The 26,864-nt window shown below is 46.0% G+C and overlaps 1 protein-coding gene across 1 annotated transcript in view; it reads right to left on the reverse strand.

The window, feature by feature from the left end:
• Window positions 1-19,680, reverse strand: part of LOC135905257 (uncharacterized) — a 40,443-nt gene extending 20,763 nt beyond the window's left edge. The window contains exons 1-6 of the mRNA XM_070536447.1: window positions 19,588-19,680; window positions 16,459-16,600; window positions 15,007-15,252; window positions 13,387-13,580; window positions 12,014-12,124; window positions 10,366-10,747 (exon numbers count right to left, since the gene is read on the reverse strand). Coding sequence (XP_070392548.1) covers window positions 10,366-10,747; window positions 12,014-12,124; window positions 13,387-13,580; window positions 15,007-15,252; window positions 16,459-16,600; window positions 19,588-19,671 — 1,159 coding nt within the window. The 5' untranslated portion in view covers window positions 19,672-19,680. The remainder of the gene's footprint in view (window positions 1-10,365; window positions 10,748-12,013; window positions 12,125-13,386; window positions 13,581-15,006; window positions 15,253-16,458; window positions 16,601-19,587) is intronic.
• Between the last annotated feature and the right edge of the window lie 7,184 nt (window positions 19,681-26,864).

A 26,864-nucleotide genomic window follows, 5' to 3' on the forward strand; every position in this document is an offset into this window, starting at 1 on the left:
GGTGGATGGGTGGGGGTTGTCTCGTGGCAAACGTCTAATTAACGCCTTTGGCCGTGTTGAGACGTAACAAGTTGTTTAGGCTTAGTTACACGTGTTTTTGCAGTCGATGTCCAAGCCATGCACGTACGCACGCGTAAGTCAAGCTGAATCAACCTTCCCCATTCGGGTATTCCCATCGTCGCTTTAGCGCCCTTTAAGAAACTCGCATTCACAGTGGCGCTACTCTCAAAGGTTGGAACACGCAACACGGCACCTGGCCAGTCAATCGTTGTTGTCAGGCCAGTGCTGTGTGCGCCACCTTTTAGTGTCCGTTATCTCGAGCGCCGCAGAATTTTCCCCCCAAAACATACAAGGTGCCAACGCCTAATGATAAGAAGCTAAATGAAAATAAAACAAAACGCCACAACTTCGTTTTTCGTTTTTGTGAGCCGCGATAAAAGCTACTTCGGGTGAGGTGATACAGCGCTTCCTATATTTCCATTTTGTTCTTTGTATTATCACTTGTCTCGCCGATTAGCCCACGCAGGCGATGACGATGACATGCTAGCCATTCACGAAGGCAGGCAACAGCAATAACCAACGGAATTATGTAAGAGGGCCCATTCGTGTTATAGCTTTCTTTTTCATTAAAATCGCTTATGCTTCATAGGCTCAAATTTACCCGTTACTCTCGTGCATTTAAGGTGCAGGGAGTTTCATTTCGTTTAGAAAGCGGGAACAAAGGATTTCTACAACGTAACACATTCGGTCAGTGGCGCAAACTGCGGTGCATTGAACCATGGTAACAGAATTGAAGTTAGCATAAGCCGCGTTTACATGAATGCGACAGTGTCGCATCGCATCGCATTTCCAGCGCATCGCATTCATGTAAACAGCAGTAATGCGCTAGGAAGGCGCATCGCATTAATGCGCCAGGCAAGGGTAGATTTACGGGCGCGAGTCGACTCTCGCGGGGCATGTAAACGCAGGATCGTCGCATTAGGAATGATGGGAAGGAATTACCCACCAACATGGCGGCGGTCCCGGCTGCCCGCTTCGAATTGAATTTGGCGTTGCTTTGTAAAATGTACTTCGTTCGCAGCAAATGAATGTGTAAACGGCTTTCGCTTAGTCCCAGGCCGCTTCGACGACAGGGTATTATGGATAACCTTGTGGTGTTTTCGAGATCGCTTCTCGTTTCGAACGAGGCGAAGCCTAATGAAAGAAACATTCGAGATGTCAGCGCTACCTATCGCTATAGTCGGAAAGTAGCCGCAACGACCACTAATGGCCTCCGAGATCTGAAGATCTCGCTGGCCGGCTATAGCTGCAAAAAACGTGCGCTGCTTCGCGTCCGCCACACTATAGCGTATAGCGTACGCTATAAGTTGCGTACGCTAAACTAAAACTGTCTATTCCTCGGCACTCAACCACCAACGTGCACTCGGCCCACAACCGGAAACCAGTTGCACCGGAAGTCGGTTGCATTTCACTTATACGACACCATGTGGCGCTACGTTTTTGCGAGAGTTAAGGCAAACGGCGTCGCATCACCTTTCCCAAATGCGCTTGGAAATGCGATGCGCCACTGTCGCATTCATGTAAACGGGGCTATAGATCGCAATATTAAATAGGTATTATTATTATTATTATTATTATTATTATTATTATTATTATTATTATTATTATTATTATTATACTTTAATATGAAAACACACATACACACAGAGAGAGAGAGAGAAGTCGGGAGGGAGCAGGCTGGCAATTTCCACCTAGAGGTGCAGAAAGCCTGTCTACCTTACAGAAGGAAGGGATAGAAAACAAAGTCATTTCTTTAATTCAATTAGTAAGTACCAGTAACTTCCTCTATGTGGTCCTTGGTGTCTTTGTTTGTTGGCTTCTCATAATACGATCAAGGCAGTCTAGTGCTACAGGTTTGCTCGCGAGGGCAAACCTTCAACCACTTTCACAAGGAAGATGACTTTACGACTGAAATTCATTTATCAATTATACCAAGGCCATTTCAACACAACACGTTCTAATTGCCTACGAGACCCTTACAAGTAATCATTTAGACTAGATCATTCCAAAAGAACCCGCTAGCCATTAGGTCATGTTAACGCTCACAAGTTCTCCCTTTTTCCATCGAGGATCTTCCATTGGAACAATCTGCATAACGATATTGCGTGTTCCGATAACATTGACTCTTTTATGAACCTAATACAGTGTACTGCATTTTCACCATGAAAAATTACCAGTGTTATGTACTGTACATTGTACAATTAACTAACCATTTATGTACCTACTCCTGCACTGGCCGTGGCGGGCCTGTGGTATATTAAAATAAAGGAGCAAACGCGGCACGCAATGTGTGTGCAGGCCTTTGAGTGTCTTTTCGTTACAGTTTTTCTCAACCCTCTCTGCTTCTCTCTCGATCTAGTGCACCTATATATGTACACGGGTTGACCTTTTTGTAAAGTAAATTTGCTCGCTGTCTTTCTTTCCCCCTAATAAAATCTCAGTCGGCGCCTGTCACCTTTTCTTCTTCTCGATGTCATTTATCTCTTTGCGCTGTCTTGAAGGTGAACACTGACCAACTCGTGCAATTACTACATTTCATTTTATGAGTCTTATATTTTACATAAACGCATCATCGAATGAGGACGCTGCTACTTACGTATTGTTGTTCGTCGTATCCACTATCCTCGCTGGTCACTGCAGGTTCCTTTCTTTATACTACTATGGCGGCGACGATGCCATTGAGAGCCGTGCAGGAATTCCTTCCACACTTAACGAGTCGGTCGAACACCCACCGCCGAGGCTGTGTTTACCACGACTAGCGAGCCACGTGCTCTGGCAACACGGTAGCGTTTCAGGAAAGAGCGAAACTACATTGGTCCTCTCCCGCGAGTCCAACGCCTCGACATTCAAGCGAAGCGTGGTGATAGCTTTTGCTCTCAATCGAAGGGAAAGTTACAGGGCGCGAACGCTCGAAGGACGTTACTGGTGCGAACGGAAATCAACAGACTGCATCGCCAGTACATTCTCCTTCCGGCCGTCGTCTGCTATGAGAACGCGTTTGCGACCCCGAGAGGCACGCAGCTGCGACCTTGGAGGTACCGCGCTCGCACACTTTCACCCCTCTCACGTGACCCCCAGCTTACTGTTTTCATTTCACTTTAGCGCTGGCGGATAGCTCAACGTGTCGACGTCGGCCAAGGTTGACGGTCTGATGCTTTCGTAAAGCTTTGGAAGCGCTTATCCAGCGACGAGGGTAGATGAGAGCGAGTCGAACGTCACGTCTGAAGGTGTGTTGGTTATTGCCGTTCATTCCTTCGGGCGGAACGGCGATTGCGGCAACAAGACGCGATGGCCACGGTAAGAGGAAAACCAGGCACCCTTCGGAGCACGTCCTTAATGCGCCAATGCCTTTTTAATTTAGCGGGTGCAAGCGCGTACATATCTTTTTGAGGCGGCTATTTTGCCGTGCCTACTCATATTTATTGTTGTATTCATATAGAAGGTTGTGGCCAAGTACTGCACCAGGGTGGCCAATCCTGCTCTGGTGAGGGTGTGCGTTACCGGTTCTGGTCACCGGAATCAGGCCGCACTCCAGGCCTGTTTATGCAATTTTATCAACACGCGAAATTTTTTTATTATTATTTTTAATCCGGTGGAAAATTGCGCGGCACCGGGATTCGAACCACGGTCCTCTTGCACGCGAGGTGGATGTTCTACCTCTACGCCATCATTGCCAGCTTAGTGGACGTTAGGTGGACGGATGAGATTAAGAAGTTTGCAGGGACAACATGCTCACAATTAGCGCATGACCGGGCTAGTTGGAGAAGTATGGGAGAGGCCTTTGCCTTGCAGAGGGCGTAGCCAGACTGATTATTATTATTATTATTATTATTATTATTATTATTATTATTATTATTATTATTATTATTATTATTATTATTATTATTATTATTATTATTATTATTATTCACATTAATTAAAGCTTAACTGCACATTGTAAATTAAATACAACAGACTTCGGATAAATGAAACTGGCCTAAACGGAAATGCCGGATAAACTGAACAATGGCATCAGCTTTGGTTGACCGCTGACAGACAGAGTTTTGACAAACTTTGGTTAAACGGAACCCATGTTCTTGTAAACTCTTCTTAAACGAAACTTTGTCGAACCTACGACCTACCTCACCGTTGTATGGAACAGAAAAAGTGCGACAAACAGGCCTGACGTTTGTGATGGGATGCTATGGAAACATGTGATGCTATAAATAACAAAGAAAATCAAATGTATTGGAAGGTTGCGGTAGATTTAATGCAAACCAGTTATATCGAAGTTGCAATGGTGTTTCCTTCATTAGGACTTCTGTAGTTACCATAGGGGTGATTGGAGATCGCAGGGAGAGGCCTTCGTCGTTCAGTGGACATAAAATATGTTGATTATTATTATTATTATTATTATTATTATTATTATTATTATTATTATTATTATTATTATTATTATTATTATTATTATTATTATTATTATTATTATTATTATTATGAGGAGGAGGAGGAGGAGGAGGAGGAGGAGGAGGAGGAGGAGGAGGAGGAGGAGGAGGAGGAGGAGGAGGAGGATCCCTAAGGAGTAAGACAGGAGCAGCACTACAGAGTAGGGATGATTTTGCATCCAGGCTGGCTCTACTGTTTCGTTCAAACCACCACGAATAACATTCCATATGATGCCCTTGTTAGCTGCTGTGAGGAGATATCAAAAAATATTATCGGCGAAAGTCGTGGCGGAGACCATATATTTATTTCTACATATAGAGGAATACATAGATATTAATGTTCCAGTGAGCGCTACTCTTCCAGATCAGACGGCAAGTTCTGCATTCGAAAGCCAATCGCTAGCGTTTTTATGAACACGAGGACCGCGCAGAATTATTGAGAATCTTTTCGCGCGTGAACACAACCTTGCGCTAAGGAACCTACAATATTAGCAACCGAGCGCACATCAAGTCTCTCTTTTGAGCCACTGTAATACCAACACACTCGTATACGTTTTTTTGAATAAAATGATTCTTGACGATTTTGATAAACTTTGATAAACGAAACAGATTTTGCTGTCCCTTCGAGTTCCATCTGAGTAGAGTCTACTGTGCATCGTCATAGCGGATGGGCAGGCGCGAATTGGAGTCATCGTGTCACACGAACTCAAACACACTGCTTTTCTGGCTCGCTTTCTGGCTGCGCTCGTCGGGACAGCGCCGAGCGCAGAATCAAGTTGACGCTGCTTGTACAAACGACCCCAATTCCCTTCTTGCAGGGCGTGCATCATACACTTCAGGTCGTTATAAATTCGGCCTCTGGCAGGCACACACGTCATATTCGCGTACTGGAGGACACTATATTATTCTTGAGAAAAACCCTATGGTGCAAAACTTCCGCGACTGTGCACAGAGAAAGTACGCAGGTTTGCATGGAACTCTGTGCAGTTTTCCTTCTACACGATTGTCGTCCAAATTTGTACTTCTTTGTCTGAACGGCGACGTCTATATAGCAGGGCAGTTGTCGCCTACGGAGCGAAACGTTGCGCGCGCCAACCTCCGTGAGCATCGCGCGCGTACAGAAGCTGTAGCATTGCCACAGAGATGGAACTGAAAAGGAATATAGGCGTGCCGAAGATCGACGTGAACGTCGCACCAGGTGGAGGGAGGAGCTATAGGAGCAGTGCGAAGTGGCCCAAAATTCAAAGGGGCAAAGGGCGACCGAGGCCAGATAGTGGACGTCTGGCATATCCCTGATCATTAGCCGCGTCTTGTGTAGAGAAGGCACAGTGCACACTGTTGCAGAGTTGCAATATGCTTGCGTATGCATACGCCCAGGAGAAAACGGCGTCAGCACTCACCAGTGCGTTCTTTCGCGTAGCATGCGGAGCTCGCGTATTTGTTTCTTTCATCGGTGCGAATCCATCAGCGCAGCAATACATGTTACTTTAATAGCTACGCTTGTGTTATTGCACTTTTAAGAGCGCGCGCGCGCGGTCGTCGTAGTCACACTGTTTTCACAACCACGAGCTCTGACCGGCAGCTCCGAGCAGTTACCTTATATCGGCAACCTTCAAGCACACTCAGTGCCACTCATATCCATCTTTTTCTCCTGTCCTCCTCTCCTCTGAGCAGAGCGGCAGGCTAGAGTGTTACCTCACACCAAGCTCACTGTAAACAGCGGTGTAAACATTCTTTTTATCTTGCCACGCAGCTTCAGAGGTTCGACTGATGTCCGCATGCTCGGCTGATCCCCCTTCGGAGATGCTTCCACTTTTGCGCGATGCCATGCACAGCGCGTCGATTGCAAGGTCGACTCATTGGAGCGACAGCCGGGAATCTGGTCAGTGGATCAAGCAATCAAAGCTAACTGAAAGCTCGTTGGCGGGCTAATTGGTTAGAATCTATGATAGAGTGTATAAGCGCGACTGAAGGAGGACGTAGACAGAAACAGATACACAGAGACAGCGCCGTCTATCTGTAGCTATTTCTTTCTGCATCCTCGTTCAGTCGCGCTTATACACTTTATCACTCAAAGCGATGTGTCCGAAACCCACCGAGAGTATTTCAATAAATGCCCGACAAGATAACTGCGCGCACGCACCATTCAGCTACGCTATAGAAGCCAACGTAGCACCACAGTGGTAATCGCGGATGCCATGCACCACTCTGTTCACCGTGACTCCGTTCGTTTGCACAAGGCGGCGCCACTTCTCAAAACGGGCTAACTGGAAACAAAACAAATGACTCCCTCATGCAAACAAAAGGCAGCAGAAGACCGTAAAATACAATTTCAGGCAACACAATATCGTATACAAGCAAAATAACTCTCCCAACGCGTCTCTTTGTTTCGTTGCGCTGTTTCACCGTCCAAATACGCCACATGAACATTCTTGCACCGCTTTCAGAGCCCAAATAAAAATATAATTCCTTGTTTGTGGGATACAAGCAGGATCGTTCCCTTAAATAGGAAATAAGGTATTCTCACTACAATCTAAAGACAAGCTGGCCAGGCAAGCTGTTGTTTCTGGTTCGCAGCCCTAAGGTGCGGGTACAGTCTGGCGATTCCCAAGACGGCCTTGTTGGTAAGAGCAGTTTGACGTGTTGACCTGGAGTGGCGCTTTTGTGCGTGGTATATCAAATTATGAATTTGCACGGGAATAAAATGTTGAAGTTAGCTCATTGCACTGTGTACGTCTGCCTCCTGTCCTTGTTCTCCAACACTAAAATGTTATCCAAGTTCAAATACCAATGCGACCTACATACAGCGGTGCTTTAATGCTGACGTCTATAAATTTCACACTCGAAAAAAATGCAGATAGTATTTGGTGAGTGCAATGCTACGTTAACACGCACTTACAGCGGGAGCAAAAATTTCCTTCCTCTCTCTCTCTAGAGCGGCCGCAAGACTAATGAATATTCAGGTATTGCAACCAGAGCGTAGCAGACGACAAAGGCGATTCCTCCAGCTGATGTCACTGGAACGCCGTTCGTAGTGCCAACAACGGTTTCGCACGAGACAAGTAGCTTACCTGTGCCATAGGGCACTTTGTTACTCCGTATGTTTCGCAGCTGGAAGCTTCCACTGAACCATTTTTTTCCTTAAGTAATAAACGTATTTATTTGCTGTATCGTTGCTTAAGCCACCTGTATAATGATAATGATGATGATGATGATGATGATGACCAAACCTTAACTTCAGAATGCTGTAGGGTCCCCATAATCCTTTCTTGAGGTCGAAGTCCATATAACAACGACGCCTCATATCTTTTACGAACTAATCACATTCTTACAGTCACACAACTCGTTAAATATGACCTAGGTACCTCTTTGTTCCGTCAAATCAATTACATACGATGCGATAGCTTGATGCCACAACCTTCTCTATTAAATACTAATATTACCAAGTTTGCAATAAATAGGAACTTCATTTTACCCAAAATACATGCTAATTATGGCAAACAGAGCGTCCAGTTTTCATCTATCGCATTCTGGAACATGCTACCATTATACACAAAAACACTTAAAATTCAGTAATTCAAGAAACAACTAAAAGATTACATTCTGTCGAATACTCATACCTATTCCATACTCACAACCAGTCTTTCAGAGGGCCTTCATTTCATTTTCATTGCCATACCATTGGTTTCTGTTTCTGCCTCACATATGCATTCGAGTTAGCAAATTGTACTGTGTTCGTCGCGTCACCTACGCTGTTAAGTACTTTATCAGTTGTCAACGAGATTGTGTTACAGTGCTTTATTTTTCATGGCATTTATGCACATGTAATTCTTCAACCATGCTATTTATACTAAAACCTGTAATTTTTCTATGTGCAACGATTTGTTGAAACTGCTGTATTCTTGTTTTATTAGGTTTACATTGTAATGGAGGCCCCATTGCAGTCTTTGACTTGGGGACCCCCTTCTTAATATTAACAACTTGTAATCTTTCTAATCATCTCAATAAAAACCTATTCTGAAAAACCGATTCTGATTGAAAATGATCGCGCTGTTCCTTGTTGGCAGAGAGCACCACATAACGCCACAGCCTCCCGGTACAGGACCAGGACCAGGACGAATTTTTCTTCAACTTGAGGCTTTTCTTTCGAGGAACCCGAATGGGTTTCCTTTGTAGCAATTGCTACGAACGGGTGGATGTCTGATTTTCCCTTTATTAACTCTGTGCATCTGTTTCTTTCTACGTCCTCGTTCAGTCGCGCTTATACACTCTATCGTGGATGAACTGTTTTCGACAGCTGACATCTGCGCGTGCAAATGTGGCACCAGCCTGAAAAGACGGAACTTAAGGACACGGGTTGTGTTTCCGACAAGTCCCATGTGTGCGTGTTTTTCTTCTTTTGTTTGCTAAGATGCTAACTCGTACTGATCCATTAGGCTTCAAGCAGCGGTAAGAGCTCGCATAGTCTTTTATTAGACAACATATTAGCGAGGTGTGTGAAGATATCGATGATGTGAATATATACAGAAAAATAAGGCAATTTTGTTTAAGGTCAATTCTAGCCCGGATCATCTCAATTTGCGGAGATGTTTCTTGTGGAGGCGGAATTTAATACCTGGCACCACCATGCTTACCGCTTCAAGCCCGAACAGCAGATCATTACGACGCTGCATGCCATGATCGACTGTTTCCACTGAAGTTGTGCGAACATAATGTAAGCACGCAGTTTTTGCCCACAGCTTGCTAACTTCGGAATAATATACTTTCTCGGCATTGAGTTTACCGCTTACTACTTCGCGCTAGCGCTCTGTTGGTAAATACAGTGCTAATTATACTAATATTTAACTAACGTCCGTGCATAAACGCCTTTTCGCCTTATTTGTCAACGCACGTGCCGTTCCTTTATTTCTTGGTCGCCGAGATGAAGCTTTAGTTCACGATAACCCTTCACAAATGCAGAGGAAGGGTCTGTTTCGGCTATTTTCTTTCATAGGGGAATATATAAAAAAGAACTACCTTTCTCCCAGCTTATCACTATACTTCTCCATCTCTCTTGGCTCATGTGGCACTGCGATCAGCTGTGCTCTTCTGCTGGCCACACAAGTGCGCTTCACTCTCCGTATTTACTCGGTGTAACCGCGCACAGAGATATATTATTGGTTTGTTGAGGTGAAGGTTGGGCGAGGGAGGTGCAGCGCAGTAACTGTCTCTCAGAGGAGGACACCTCAACCGCGCTGCACTGGGGAGTGGGGATAGGAAGGTGGGAGCTCGCAGCGGCAGCAGCAGGAGCGTCGAGGACGCAGAAAGGAGATGTGGTAAGAGGCGATCGGCGCAAGGCCGGCGTGGTCAGCGTAGGTCAGCACAGCACGGAGAAGCACGCTGTGATGCAAGCCGAGGGATGCAAGATAAGTTCCACCCCCGAGCAAGAGATGTTTTGCTCGCGACAGACCTTTGAGAGACATTATTTTGACTTCTAGCGCGAAGTGAAACACATGAAACACGTGATTTTGGCTTCTTGGCTTCTAGACGCCTCCACGCGTATGTTTTTCTCCGCGCATCGGCGAAACGCAATCGCCGGAAGCAGACTCCGGGTGCCGTCGCGCGAGGTATGACGTGGGACATGGTTTCGCGTTGTAATATTCTGACGCCCTGAGCAGTGCGATACGCTGTCGCCTTAGTGTGAACGAGGCTAGAAAGCTGTAGACATATGTCCTGCAAACGGACTTGAAGCAGGCTGATGACGACAAAAAAACGCCCATATATCGAACCCAAAGTGGTTTGACTGCAATATACTGCATCCTAAACGCCTTGTTGCCAGACGACCTCCGCGCTTTTCATTTCTCCTTACACTGTGTTTCAGTTCGACCGCGAATATTTCAGCCACTGGACTCTTCCATCTTTTTCAGGTACTTGTGCAGCGTCTTGGCGTGCACCGATCCTTCAGACACGTCGTCCGGAAGCAAGGGCGAGTGGGCGAAGCAGCGCCACAGCTTCTGCGCCAGCTGGACGCGGGCGTTGCGCGGAGGAAAGCATCCGCCGCTGTCCACCGCGGACGCCCGCTCGGACACGGCTGAAGAGGGCTGCTGTGGTCGATGCCGGTAACCGAACGTCTCGTGCAACCTGAAGGCTTCCTCGTTCCGCAGCAGGGCGTCGACGAACTCCGAGTTGTCGAGGGGCTTCCGAAGTCCGTCGTACTCGCGGGGCAGGATTTCGCGAGGCAGGTACTCGTGCAAGCTGGCGTAGTTCCTTCCGTGCAGGTGAAGCTGGCGATGCACGGGAGAGATCACGAAAAAAATGTGGAAGAAAAATAAACCATTATTTAAGGTAAAAAAAAGAGCAGTTGGCGTTCTGATATGCGGAAGCGTACGAAAGCAGTTGTGCATAAATCAATATCTCCTAGCGACACCTGCCTGAGCCTCGATCGCTCTCCAAACTGCCTTGCCGATAGATTACTGTCGAGTCGGCTACGCTTATCTACACACTCGTCCAGTTGCATTCCAACATAACTGTGCGTCGGAAGCATGAGTGCTGTCGAACGTCGACAACGCGGACGTGCCTTTGTTGCCACGCATGTTTGAAGGGTAGCCATGCAGGCGCCCTGCCAGACGTTTTGTTTTGCCGAGCTCGGACTGTAGCCCCGGCGCACTCCACGATTTGTACATGGCATGGCAACACTGTTATCATGATATCTCCTGTGCTCTTTCTCCACAATAGTATTTGATTTATTTATTTATTTATTTATTTATTTATTTATTTATTTATTTATTTATTTATTTATTTATTTATTTATTTATTTATTTATTTATTTATTTATTTATTTAATACATGTCAAATAGTGCTATCATGGCTTACGTTGTGACCCACTTCCATTGTAGCGTGTGAATTGATCGATTCAATGAGTAAGTCAACAAAGGTAGAATGTTATACGTCGATTTCTCAACTTGCGCATGTCGTCCACGCAAGCAGCTTCGATTGATTCTTTCGAAAAAATAAACATATCGATGCTCGTTGTTCTTTTCGTACGACACCAATAAAATGAAAACGAAGTGAACAAGCAGCTGCGATTCCTAAATGGAAAGCGATGGAGGAAGACATCGGTGTCATTTAAAAACTAGGACCATATAAGGAAGAAGGGCGGCTATCAGCATGATTTGATCAGTTTCGAGACAGTGCAAGCGTTCAGATTAGCGGAAGCCGCTTGCCTCAGCTTGTTACCCACTGCGAACTGGCAGCTTCGCTACCCGAAGCAGAACAATGTCGCCAACTGTCCTCTGCGATTTCAGAGCGAATGATTTGCTAAATCAGTGGCTGTATTTTGCAAGGATTCTTATCTTACGATTATATTCATTTCACATCATTCGTTGCCTTCCGTGGCTGATCCCAGTGACAATAGCGAAGCGGCGATTTGCGACTCGATGACGATGGTCAAAGTGAATTAAAAAAAGTTTCTTTACGCCCAAAAGTCTTGCGCTAACTGACATTCTTACAGATGTATGTAAACAACAGCTTGCGCAGTGATTCTTACTTACTCGCTGGAAGAACTTATTCTTGACAAATGGCTTCAGGAATCTCAATAGAATTGTAAAGAACAAAGGCTGGTTGACGACGTGGATCGCTTTCAGACGCATGGGGTAGCATTCCTGCAGTACACAAGGCAAGAAAAGAAAACACATGTCATAATTCCAGATAAACACTCTAATGTTACCGTCAGCCTCCGATTGGAATGTACGGTTAACGGGTTACAAATTTTGCACAATACACTTGCATGTCAATTTCGCTGTTACCTCGATAAGTATGCGCAAATGTTGGGCAAAGCCGCTGTGCTTAATTGAGAAGTATAAAAGAAGCACGGGAAGCAGTAGTCGTAACACATGTGCAGAATTGTTGAGCGCATATCGCCTCGCGCTTCGCATACCGCCTAAGAAGCAAGAAAAAAAAAAGAAATTGTGTTCGACGCGTCGACTCTGCATCGCTCCTTGTAAGATAATAAAGCAGCATGAACTAATTCAATTATTTCTGACTAAACGTAAAGAGTGGTTGCGTAGGATAGCGTACATGGTATCGGTATGCAAGGAAAACTCCTGGCATGGCTGCGTGTCTAAAGATAGCACAGGCGCGCCTAGGTATTGCGGGCATGTACGTATTGTTAAAGTTATCCTCTCGGGAAACTGACAGTATAATGACACTTCTATTGCTTTAAATTTCGGGAGATCGTTTCTTAGTTTATATTCAGGAGCGGTATCTAGTACTGCGATAAGCTTGCTGATTGCTGCTGCAGCTTCAGTCCTCCAAGGAGCGCCAGCTTTGCTGTTTCACATGCGGAGTGTTTGTATATCGAAGAGCCGTGCATCCGGGATTGCCACTCTGGAATCCGGGCACTCTGGAGTTCCATCATGTTGGCGTTTTGAGCCAATCGTAGAGGCCGTAGCAGCCTCGTTAGCCAATTAGAACTGAGATGGCGAATTCGACAATGCGGCGATATAAGGTATATGCCGAAAATAGCACTACCGTGCAGGTGTACGCGGCCTGCGGTGTATCCGTCCTGTCTACTTCTCATTTGGAACTCCTTGGGTGAGTTTGAACTTGGGCAAGTCGGTGATTCATATTAAGCTTGCAAGAGAGCGTTATGGACATGACACAAGAGCAGTTTGGTGTGGAGCTAGTTAGCACATGATGCTAGGAACAAAACAGCGCAAGAAACACTGTTTTTCTTGCGCCGTGTTTTATTTTTATTTTATTTTTTCACCACAACGCTGTTTGTCTCTCGTCCATGTCCCGTTTCTAGCTCTGTTTTTTGTTGCTAGTGCAGGACACAAACCGTGTTTGTCGCAATAGTTCTTTTACTTGGGTCCTGCGGTCCGTATAACGTGCTTTTGCGATTTCCTTCGTTGGCGCCGCGTACCTGGACGCAGTAGACAATCTTGAAGGCATGCTCGGGCGACATGGAGCCGACGTGTCTGAGCGAGCCGCCCTCGAGGTCGACCAGCGCCACGATGCCGTTCACCTGCGTCGCCGGCTCCTCGAGCACGTGCTCCCAGGCGAGCGTGCACGGCTTGTACATGGCTTCGAGGGAACAGGCGTCGGGGCTCCACTTGCCTGCGAGAGTGGCAGTGTACTTTACTGCGTGTCTCTTCTCGCCTCCGCATTAGAAAGGCTCACGTGTATATGCACACATACTATGCCTTAAACACAGCAACACCGCTATGCCTTCCTCTTTCTTTCTGTGTCCTGCGTCACGCTGTCAAAATCTGCCCTTTACAGTAATGTACGTACCAACAAGCCCAAGTGAGCATGTGGAAGTATCGTGTGCAACGAAAAAGAAAAAAAAACAGAGAGCATAAGATGGAAGAGCGAGAAAAATGCACTGTCCGACATGACATTTGACCTCAACGATGACCATCGAGCTTGGAGATTTCAATCTTTAAATCAGAAAGCACACCCACTGGGGGTAGGTCTTCTGCAAAGTCAGTGTCTCAGAGCAGCATTCAGAAATGCCTACCACATCCGCAATGGCCAGAAGCCCCAGAATGGGAAGTTTGTAGGCGTAGAGACAATATGCACCTTCTCTGTGGATCTCCTCCTTTCGGTGCTCAAGGAACAGCGTTCTGCACCTCGCTCAACGACTTGGCAACGATCCATTACAGAAAACAGAGTCCGTAGACTGTAACTATATTATGGGGTTTTACATGCCAAAACCACCATCAAATCATGAGGCACGCCGTAGTAGGGGACTCCGTAAATTTGGGCCACCTGGAGTTCCTTAACATGCACCTAAATCTAAGTACACGGGTGTTTCCGCATTTCTCTCCTATCTAAATGCGGCCGCCGTGGCCGGGACTCGATCCCATGACCTCGTGCTCAGCAACCCAACACCATAGCCACTAAGCAACCGTGGCAGGTAGTCCATAGACTCTGGTCCCTACCGAAGTAAACCTGAGCTGCTTTAATGAAACTGCCGGTGTTTTATTGTTTCAGCATCTAGCTGGAGTATATGAAATACTGCAACCATTGTCAGGCGCCTTCATACGGGCAAATTTTAAAAAAAATTATTCTCTTCTTTTCTTTTTATATTTGAGCACTTCCTCCACAGCCCCCCCCCCTTTATTATAAGTACCCAACCGGACAGTTATTCTGTCTATTCTCTCTATTTTTCATCTTTCTCTCTCTCTTTATCTATCTATCTATCTATCTATCTATCTATCTATCTATCTATCTATCTATCTATCTATCTATCTATCTATCTATCTATCTATCTATCTATCTATCTATCTATCTATCTATCTATCTATCTATCTATCTATCTATCTATCTATCTATCTATCTATCTATCTTCCCTCCATATAATAACAATGCTGAGACTAAAGAGTAAGGATATTTAAATGATAAATTCGAAGCTTTAGCTGAATCGAAGACAACATTAATTACAGACCAATTTTTGGCTGTATAAGACTATTTCCTTTTCGTCCGCGTTCTGATTCGCAAAGCAGCAATGCTTTCAAGACGTTTCTCCGGCCTATCTTACCCATCCGCAGGAAAAACACTTTGCGTCCTTCCGGATCGGTGTCCTCGAGGAAACCGAGGCACTGTAGGTCGAACACTTCCTTGGCACTTGAAGGGTACAGATTCTGGTACAGGTCGGGATTTTCAAACCGCATTCTGTAGTAGTTGCGAAGCAACTGGAACGCAGCGGGTGTGTTGAATTTTCTGGCCCTCAGAAAGCGGAGTAGGAACAGTGGATCTGTTCTTGATTTCAGCACCGTCGCTTCGCCTGCAGTAGGAGACGAACATATGAGAGACGGAATTAAACGCAGTAAGAAAGGGAAGAAAAATGAAGACAAAGAAACGGAAGTAATATTGTTATACCGCATTCCAGTTACGAGATACAGGGTGGCGTGTAGCTTGTCATTGTATACAAGACGGTCACTCTACTGAAAATTCTGTGTCCCACGGCCGCCGCACTTAAAAATCAAAGGCCGTCATACAGGATTTTCTATTAAGCCTCGTATACCAAACTATGGGATCATTGAATGCGATGGTAATGTCCAATATGCTTCTTGTTAATAAAGATTTTATTTCCACAAGGCCTCAAGCAAATTTGTGAGAAACCCCATGGCGCTGCACAAATTCTTCGCACTGAACACAAGTGTTGCTGCAGCATATCATTAAAGCTCGTATCTCTCTCAAAGAAGAAAGGTAGCAAGCAAGGAAGAAAGAACTTCCTAGATCTGTGGCCTCGCAACTCAACCTCCAATTACAAAGTTTCATCCATTTTTTATTGTTATTGACATGATGTGATAGGAGAGGTTGGCATCATTAGGTGGCATGAGCTACTCCTCATGGCTTAAATCATGAAAAATATAAAAGCATGAAATCTGACGAAAAGTACCGAATAAGTTCACTGTATAAACACAAAGTTCTGCACCTGAGTCCAAAAAGCCAGAGAAAATAAGCGTGCACTCCAGTTTCTCAACGAAATACAAGTATATCTAACTGTCCGAGAACCCCTACAATATACACAGTTTTGCATACTACTGCACAAAACATAAGTACACATACATAACACAATATTTGCCTGCTTGACAGCTCAACAAGCTTAGACGCATACCACACGTACGTATTTCAGAGGACACTAACAAAATGTAACCCAAGCTATTCGTTTCTTCTAAATAAACTTCTAAAGCGACAAACACTTTTATGTGAAGCCATCATTATGATCATATCACAGGTGAATAAAGCAAGGCATAGTAGCTAACTGGACCCGCCCCACGGTGCACGTTCGAGAGCGTTAGGGCACAGCTCACGCAAACCCGCGGGCGGCGCCTAACAGATAGCGCTTCTTTGTTCACTGCGGCCGAGACGCCGTCGGTGAAGCGAATTAGCACGGAGCAGGGGCGTAACAGTGGTGTGCAAGGTCATCTCGTCGAATGTAGGTCGTGCAATGATCTGGAACAATCGCTGCGTGAATGAAACTCACCGTCGACCAAAGCACGCAGTTCCTCGAGGGCCTCAGCTCGCCGTTGGGACGTCTCGTTCAATTCCGTTCTCGCTCTTTCCTCCAGATGAGCTGGCAGCAGCTCCCCGGTGTCTTCCATCATTCTGTACCTGCGGTGGTTCTCCTGTAACGTTGCCATAATATGTCATGGTTACACTAGGCATCGTGGAGGCTTCGATTTAAAAATCAACTGCAGTGAGATTTCACTCTTGCTAAATTGATTATTACTGAGTAGTACATGCCGTTTAAGCAGCATGCATTGGCAAAGCTGAAGGGCTGAAAATTGTCTAATTTTCTTTTTGAACCTCATTTAAGCACCATCTAAGCAGATGATGTGGGTACCTAAGCTTAGCGAATACGACAAAAATCCCAGACCGTGGCGTCGGAGATTTTCAGGACGCCAGGAGCGCCTACTGATCTCGGAGGTGACGCCAAAGCACAGTACTGCTTCTCAACGCTCTTCTATAGACAACGTCATAGATCTTGTCTCGTCCGTTCATCAAAAAGCTTAAGCAGACTGTCAGCAGCAACGTTCCTGGACGTTAAAGGCGTTTATGACAGTATAACTCATCGAGCCATCCTGGACGCCTTGGGCGATGTCGGCCTAGGTGGTCTTGTGTTAGAGCGCAGCTCTGGGTTCCCGTTCAAGCGGCGAGTGTCGGCGTCGGCGTAACCGAGCGAACGAGCTCAGCGTAAGATGAAAGAGAATGCGGAGCGCAGCTGGGGTAGACGAAAGACGCGAGGAGGAAAGTGGAGAGGAGGTTCCAGCGCAACCAGGAGGTGGAAAGCGGAGGAGGGTGCGGCAAAAAGGGTGAAGAGGAAAGCGGGGTGCCGGCAAGACCAGGCATGCGGCCAGCGCGGAAACAAAGCGCTCGCGTGGGCTTCGGACCCACTGCACATACGCTACTTCGCCTGCGGCGCCGATCCCGCTAGAGAATACGCTCCGCGCGAACCACGCGCTCCTGTGTCCACGCTCTCTTTCTGAACAATCATTGACGCAACCCGTGGAAATGCTTCTGTGCCGCTGCTGCTAAACGAGCTGCCCGAGCAATGACCCAGCGCCGCCGCCGAGACCGCCTTGTCCTTCGGAATCAAATACTTTGCCATAATATATCGCGGATTCAATACACCCAAAGAGCAGCGCTCGATGTTCGCATTAGGAAGTATCGTGCTCGTCGGTGAATTTTTAATGGATATTCAGCTACTTGAAGGACAGGTCATACTTTGTGCGAACAGAGGATAGTGTATTTCGCCCCCATCGAAATGCGACTGCCGTGGGCGGGATTCGATCCCGCGACCTCGTGCTTAGCAGCCCAACACCATAGCCAATAAGCAACCACGGCGGGTACTTCCAGAAGTTCTACATTCAGCCTCGAGAACAGTTATACCACGCGTGTCTGTCTGCGTACGGCCCACGGAGCAACGTGGCAATTTCTGCCATTTGGTTAAAAGAGAATGGCATATGCCTTAGAAGCTCGAGAGGAAACTTCAGCGGTAATGGCAGAGAGAATTTTTTGCTCAAGGACGTTAAAAAGAAATGTTAATAATAACCCCTAATATTCTGGAGTACAAACAAGTTCAGTGTTGCCGCAAGCCGAGGCTTGGTAAAGAGAAAGTGACGTAAAAATGAAATACGAGTAGCATCGCTCCCATGACATGCTCGCACAAGCCCCCAATGACGTCGTAGATATTGCTGACTTCTGGAACGTGTTAGTTAACATATCATTAATAAAAACGAACTGTTGGGTAGAAAGACGCTAATCTGCAGCCATAGAGTTCTGATTAATAACGACGACTGAAAGGTCTCCTTCTGAACCATTATGACTCCTTGGTCACATTGAAGTTGCGCGCCCTTCGTATTGGACACTGAGCAAGCCGTACCGTGGTGTTGTTCAGCAACAACAGGCAACGATCTTCGTGGCCCGGGTAGCCGGTTGAACCCGGTACGCATGCGCCACGCGCACGAGGTGTCACGCGAGGAGAAAGAAGAAGACGGTTCGAGGCCAGTTTGAGAACGCGACCGCAGTGACCTTTAGTTGTGGGCACAGGTCTACACACTATATATACCATGCTCAATATCATCAATATACCACACTAATATCATGCTCAAATGTAGGCATTCATTATGCCATTGTAATATATATATATATATATATATATATATATATATATATATATATATATATATATATATATATATATATATATATATATATATATATATATATATATATATATATATATATATATTTCAATGGCATAATGAATGCCTACATTTTAGCATGATATTTCAATACGAATCTTTGTCTTATTCTTTCTGAGCTAAGCACAATTTTGTTAATTATTTCGAGAAAATGCCCAGAGACATTTAGAATATTAAGCTGTACCACTCTAAACTGATTTATTCTGCCTCTTCAGCCCTATTGCGAGACTCTGCCATACTTCAAACAATCAGGATAACGCCACACAGTCACAAGAACTATACAAATTCAGTACCTTTAACACGTGTTGCACAAATCTTAGGACGCTATTTATTTGGCATTTTCTAAAAATTTACTACTTTTTAAGTGTATTCGAAAGAAGAAAGTACTGGAACATAATTGTGTGATTGCTTCCGGCAGCGCCAGTAACTAAATGTAGCCGATTTTCTAGTTTTGCTTTAACTTTTATGTGTAATTCTTTAAGTCAGGTTAACTTTGAAGCTGGATGGATATGTTCAAGCACACTGCACGTGAAACGGTCGATCTCGCTCCTTGTAGCTGAATGATGCTCACAGATGAGACGTGGAAGTTACATAGGTGGAAACAACAAAAACTCATCAATATATTTCAAATTATCAGCCTGTTTCAATAAAGATGCCGTAAAAAAACGTATATAACTAAATTTTCGGCACAGATAAATAATTTCAGCCGCAAGAAGTTGGTGTGCTAATCCTTAAGAAACCCGCACTCCGTATGGGCAACCTGCAATGCCGATACTTCGCGCGCCAACGGCAGCGCCCTAACACACCACCTTGCTATAACGGGCCAAACGGTTTTCAGCAGCACATGCCGCGATTTCGCGTGTACAAGCTGTTCGCTCATCTTGAAGCAGACGTTTCCATCTTCCTACCTGAGCGGACGCTAGCCCTCCAGAAGGAGAAGCGCGTGTATACGCTCCTCTCGAAGTGCATGACCAGGGACAAAGCTGGGCCATGCCGGGCTGTACGCATCGGGGCTAAAGCAAACGTTGATACAGTGCCGCGTCTGTTATCAGTAAAAAAAAAAGTGCTGCGCCATTCTTGTGGAGCGTCCCTATTAGCCGGATGGTGTCAGAATATTTTAGCTGCACACTGGAGCTCCTGGCCAGCACCGCTTTCCCATACTATGCGCATAGGAGTGACGTGAGTTCTGCACTGTATGCCGCGCTGCTATTGTAGCAATGGACTTCTGCCGCTGAGATGCGCGGTGTGTTGCAGACGCTCGAGAAAAACTGCTCAGAGCAGCCGGCCACTCACCGTGTCGTTCTGGTGCCGAGTCAGCCTTTACAATCGGCAATCTAGAGAAATAGTCGCGGCAGCGAAAGTATACCGTAAAGGGGACCGGTTTGGTGTTGGTTCAGTCGCAGTCGCCCTTGTTCCCGCTCTCAGCGGCGACCTTTTCACTTTCCTGGTCTTGGCATATATTTGCAGTACACACGAAGTGGCTGTTTGCTCTGCAAACGCACATTGCTTTTCTTTTTTTCTTTCTTTTGTTTTCTCGCACTCTCCGTGGCCTTCAACTCCCTTCTCGCTCGGCTTGTTAGTGGTTTGTAAGCCAGACGCCACCATTCCTTTACGTAAATCAGTACGAGGATATAAATAGGTGCGAATGGTACGTTCGTGTTACCCGATTGGTAATGCCGACAACCGCCGTCATACGATGAAGAAACATATACGGCGGCTCACCTTTCTCAAGAACCCTCCGCCGTAACCCCGGGGCTGTGGCATTGCGTTGCTGAGCCGGAGGTGACGGGTTTTAATCGCAGGTGCGACGGTCGCATTCGGATGGGGTGCAACGCCAAAGACGGCCGCGTTCCGTGAATTGGGCGTACGTTAAGGAACCCCAGGTAGTCAAAATTAATCCGCAGCTGCTCACTACGGCGTGCCTCAAAATCAGATCGTGTTCTGGCACGTAGAGCCCCAGAATTTAATTTTAACTTAAATTTTAGGAAATGCCTATTGCATGAAACAAACAATGATTTTTTTCAAGGGAAGTATACCACTACAAGCTAGCACCGCCCATCAAGGCACCCCAAGTAGATATCTCCAACATCCTCCGAAGTAGAAACAAAAACGCTCCTAAGCCATGTTTGTGTTAATAATGACGGTAACTGTACCTTCTTGTTCCACGACTGAAGAGCAAACGTGAGGAAATCGTTCGACATGCGATAGTATTAGTTTACGATGCACTGGGGGGTTTTTAGAGAATTGTTACGTCGGCCTTATTAAGGGGAGGGAGGAGGTTAATGAGAGCAGAACTCCGGGCAGGTTGGTAATCCATTAATCAAGTATTATTGTGCAACAAAAAGACAGGGACGTAAGGACGTGTGTCTTCTTCTCTTGGGTGCGTGTCTTTTCTGCTGCGCAATAATACTTGAGTAAGGGAGGAAGGTTTCACCTAAACTGATAAGCTTGTTTTGCTGGAAAGCAAGCTTACCAGCGCTGTTTCAACTCCCTATTATCAATATATTCTATAAATCGGCACTACGCCGTCATCCATAGCCCAAAGGGAGAATTAGGACAAACACTAAATCATTTTAGACTGATAAAGTGTTACTTCTAAACCATATTTTCAAAAAAATTCAGGTTAACAGTTTGCGTACTATAAGATAAAATTAAGGTCAACGTTATAACATTGCGTTTAATTTAGCGCCGAAGCACCACCGCCAGCATACGTCAATGCGAGCTCACGCATTCAAATATTTTTTTTTACCTTTTTCGCATATCGCTTCTGGGCCGTCGGGGCTCACGAAAAGTTCTTGGAACTTGCTACGTGCCACCGTTGGCTCTTTTAGGAAGCAGCGTAGTCCATATTTGCCGATAAATAATGAACCAGCCTCGACCAGTCGCCGTCCCAGTTCATGACGTCTTGACGAAGTGGTGCGGGAACTCCCGAGACAACGTCGCCATCTGTTTTTTCATTTTTGTTTCTTCTCTGGCGGAACAAATGCTTAGAAAGCATTTGTCTCACGATAGGAGTGGCTTTTTAAAGGTAATGGAGTGCCTAAGAGCGGCGCATGGCGTGGCATCTTCTTTCTTTTTTTCTTATTTTGGGTATTTTAAAGCGGCGATCAACTAATGTAGCTTAATCTATCCCTTTCTCTTTAATGTCTGTTAAACAGCTGAGGAAGCAGTCAAGATGGCCCCGAAACGTCGGGTTCAATAAATTCCACCATTTAGTTGGATGTGTTGCTAACTTCACAAAGAACACTTCTGCTAGGAATTGATGGGGCAGTGGTATGTTAAGAATTAGTTAACGAATAAGTAATCTTTGCGCTACATTTTTTTTTCTCCCACGTACTTCAAATACAAACATCGCTAAGGCGAGCACTTGCGGGAGATGTTTCCTTGATTTACGCGGCCTGAACTGAGATAAACGAGGAGAGGGGAAAAAAAGTTACCAAAAAGTGATATAATTCTTAAAGTAAACGTCAAGGCGACGCTGTGCACTCTGTCGCTAATTAAAATGTCAAGCGCCGACTTGCTTCGAGAAATCGTTTCTAACTCCCTATGTATACGCCAGGATTACCGTCATTCGCACCCCTGAGAGTTGGTTGAACCGCTGTTGGCGCCCGTTGCCACGATGCCAGAAGATTCTCTTCTTGCAAGGAGCAAGTTGTCTTAAGTGCGTGAGTGCAAACCCTTGATTCATCTCGTTTTAAGATTAGCGCGTGAAAGGGCGCGTGCACAGAACCGTGGGTAGAGGCGTGAACGCAGTTTTCACAACGCAACTTGTGTTTTTCTTCATGAACTGAAACGCACATGTGTTTGTAAATGACACTGTTGGCTGAACAAAGCGGCCCATACCAACCGAAACGGGAACAAAAATGAATCTTGTGAAATTCGGGGACTTTAAAAACAAACAAAAATTTTCTTTCCCACCCCTCCCCCCAGAGCACTTCGAATGCATTGAAAGTTGTAGTGTCGTGTGCAAGGTGGTGGCGTTCCGCTATCTAAAAAAAAAAAACTTTCTTTTCGATTTTCTATTAGGAGACGTACATTTTATGTGTTCTTCTCAACCTTCCACCTAATTTGCCAGGCACGCATCGTGAAGCATGTGCGTGTATTGGTTCACTGGACTAATCTTTCGCGAAATGGGGATATTCTTAGATAGGCGTGAGAAATTGGGTCCTGTATAGAATAAAGTATCCCTAAAGTACCGGGAAGTACCCTTACCCGTCTTGACAAATGCACAACTTGGAAGAAAAATCATGCACGCTTGGCGGTGCGCTATAGCACATGTTGTCGTTTGCCAAAGTTCACACTTCACAGACGCGGACTGAAATCATGGGGGGAGACAAATGGGTGCTTCTTTTCAAGCGGCTTCTCATAGATCAAGAAAACATTGTGATCATACCAGCGAAAGTCACCACGAAATCTGCGTAAGGTACTCTTAATGGCTATCCCTGAAACGAGTACACCTAGCTTAGGCAGCGACTTCAATAGTGTCACGATCGGTCTGTAGTAAGAAAGAAAAAAGACTAATACTAATAAGAAGGACATAGACGTCGGTTTGAGACACCTCTCTCAAGCCAGCTAGTCTGCGCCATGTGAAATGGAATAAGGAAAGAAAGAGGAACAAGATGGTTGACGATGAGGACAGAGCGATGGAGAGAGAGAAATAGAGATAGCAAAAAGAGGAAAGGCAGGGAGGTCAACCAGACGAGCGTCCAGTTTGCTACCCTACGCTGGGGGAAAGGAAAGGAGGAACAAAAAGAGGAAAGCGGGATATAGGGAACACTGTGTTTGCACGCAGCAAAGCGCCTGGAAATCAGTCAAGTCCAAGCAAGTGCTCCGCCGATACGTTAGGCTGCCGTCATTCTGCTGTCCGAAGCTAACCTTGGTGCTTCCCCATAGCTGGTGATGCACGTTGAAGTCACCACCGAAAACCAAGTAACTGGTAGGCGTCAGCAGTACGTTGCAGTACGTGGCAGTATATTTTTAAGGTAAACCCCAGCCTTTTTTACTTCATGCGAATAGAATGCTGCGGGTAAGCCATGATGCTTACTCAGAGAGAGTATCATTGAGAGTATCATATCATTACTCATTGAGAGTATCCAGCACTCGCATTGCACTTCGCGCTGACGGAGTGTGCGGGTTATTCAAGAGCACTCGAAAAGTATTCCTGAGAGACTGGAGCATCATAAGAAGAACCACATAACGGGAAGGGCTTATACTCAGAGTCTAGAATCCCAACTCGTACTGTTTAAAAGACCAAATGAGCCCTGGCTTGTAAGTTATATTTTCGATCCCGCTAAAGCTCCAGTATAACATGCTATGACAAGAGCTGGCTCTTGTGGCAGGCAAGAAGCCTACTATCGATTCACTGTCGATCTTGCATATGATGAGCACAAACACATAGTACATGATCTATATCCCCTATCCACCATGATTGCTTAGTGACTTTGGTGTCACGCTGCTAAGCACGAGGTCGTGGGGTCGAATCCCGGCAATGGCGGCCACGCTTCGATGAGAGCGAAATGCAAAAACGCTCGTGCACTTATATTTAGGTGCTCGTTAAAGAACCTCGGGAGATCCGAATTATTGCGGAGCCGCCACTGCGGCGCGCATCATGATCATATCGTGGTTAATTTGGCACGTAAAACCCCATAATGTCATTTCATTTCTACAGACCCAGGCACCTGCATAGCTGACTGTCTAGACAGACATTGCGTCACATGAAGTGCACGCAGTGACGCGTAGACGCCACCTTAGCCCAAGCCTGTGCAGAAGACTGGCAGTGATGAGCGGTGTACTCAATGCGTTCTTTGCGTGAGAAAAGATGCAGGGAGACGCGGTGAGCGCCTGCTTGCGTGTCATCGTCTAACCACAATGCAGCTTCCTACTATAGAATGCCCTTTTTATTTTTATTGTATTTGATTGCTTGACTTGCGTGCAAGCCGGCCATAACCTCCACTTAAATTTGTCCGTCTTAATTTTATTTCATTGTTTGGTTTGCGTGGAAGCCCGTCATAACTTCCACTTATGTGTGCTATTTTGATGTAGGGTTTTTTTTTTCTTCTTTTTTTTCCCACATTGGTTTAGGAGGGACTCTGACTGCGCAACAACAGAGGAAATAGCTAAAGTAAGTAAACTATACAGCTACACAGATTTTCAAATTTTCATTACGCAATTTCAAATGGCCTGTAGCACGTGTTCGTATTACCGTGCCTCGCACGAACCACCCTTTCTGTGCTATAGATGTTTCCCACTTCAAACTGTTAAGCAGCAGACCACATGTACGGTACTGGACACAGCTTCTTCCTTTCTTTCTTTCTTTCTTTCTTTCTTTCTTTCTTTCTTTCTTTCTTCCTTTCTTTCTTTCTTTCTTTCTTTCTTTCTTTCTTTCTTTCTTTCTTTCTTTCTTTCGTCTCTGCGAGAGAGTAAGCAAAGCGACGGACAGGTAGCGGTCATTGTTGTCATCAGCGGAAGCAACAAAGATCTGGCCTGGCCTGAGAACTTTCGCAAAAGGCTTCAATTCCACTAATTAACGTTTGACGAGTTAAAGCCCATCTGCAACGAGGTTTCTGTCAACTCCATGAAATTATTTGAGGTTACCGTGGACCTTATAAGTCCACAATCTCTCCGGCAAACAGATGGTCGACGGCTCCTATGAATGCAGTGGTCAAGCGATGATCACTGCGCAGGTACTACCGCATATTGCTGCCGGTAACGAGAGGAAGCTACGAACCTACGTGGCAGCGATGTCGATTGAACATCGGTTATCCAGTCATTTACTGAGGAGCTTAGAGAAACGCCAGGTCAGAACAGAGAGACAGAGAAAGAGAAATAACAGGAAGGCAGGGGATGTGAAGAGTCCCGTTGGCTACCCCGCGCTGGGGGAAGGGAGTAGGGGAATAGAAAGAAGTGAGAGAAAGAGAGAGATGGGGATAAAGAGACATACACGAACAGCAATGCAAAGTCAAATACGCTAGCACAAGCCAGACGTTCTCAGAAAGCACAGAAGTGCATTTAGTGCCTTCTGAGCCGATCAAGGCCAGAAAAGACTGCGTTACTTTTTAGCGCTCTGTTTGCATTTATTTGCAGCAAAACGCTTGACGGCCGTACGAATACAGCCTCAGAACTCGAGCGTGTTAATACGGCTCCACTTTATAAATAGTTTATAAACTGTAGATCTCAGCTTCTTATAGAGTTGTTGACCACTGGGTCCATAGCCCGCAGTTACAGTAGGGAAGTCGCCAAGAATTCGTCTCTTTTAGAGCTGGTAACTTGCTCTATTACTTTTTTTCTTTTTTACACGAGAGAAGTAAACGGAAGAGGCGACCCAGAGTGCTCGTACTGCGCTGCGCTTTTGACAGGTCGACCTTAAGCGAGTTCTTTCGCTGCAAGTATATAGTACGCGATGTTTGTCTTAGAGAAAACGACAGAAATTCACAACGCTTCACAAAGACACGCGGTTTGCTTTATGCGTTAGGAATTGCAAGAAGGGGCCCAGGCGGTTCGCTTCCTTCCCGAAGCGCACGCGACGTCCTTCCGCCGTATACGATCGATGCGAACTGCATCGACTCGCGATGTCAGCTCTGTATACGCGTGCAACATATCCAGCGTGGCCGGCCGCCACCACGCACTCGCGTCCGTTGCAAAGCCATTTGAGCCGAGGCGGCCTCGGCGTGCAACGGCGGCGCGGGAAGGATGCGACCTTGACCGCCAAATTACGCCAGCACACTCCCGCCGACCGGGCGTCCGTTATACGGGACCGGGTCATTACCCATTATCTCGCGCCACCGATGAGTAATGGCCTGACCATTCCGGATTTTAATAGCGCCCGCTGGAATCGGTAAGGCGTATGCAGGCAGGAGGGTGAGAGGAATGTTAGGTGAGGCGAAGTGCACTTCTTTCCGAGCAGTGTAGCCCTCACTTCCCCTGAATGCAAGACAAGTCTGTTTCCGCTTAGGTAATCTAGTGTGTATGCTGGTAAGAGGGACGAGAACGTCCGCTTTTATTTATTTCTGATCTCTCTCCCCTTTCTTTTCTTTTTTTCTTTTTCGGTGGGCAGCGACGAAAAGAAGACGTACGCTTCGTGGTGCGTGTTTTGTGTGTGTGTGCACCCACCCCCCGCCCTCCCGCCAGAACTGGGTCAATGGTAAGAGCCGCCACAGGCTGGAATTTCTGGAGGAGCCAGTCTGCG

Source organism: Dermacentor albipictus, chromosome 3 (assembly GCF_038994185.2).
Source record: "Dermacentor albipictus isolate Rhodes 1998 colony chromosome 3, USDA_Dalb.pri_finalv2, whole genome shotgun sequence".
Lineage (NCBI taxonomy): Eukaryota > Metazoa > Arthropoda > Arachnida > Ixodida > Ixodidae > Dermacentor > Dermacentor albipictus.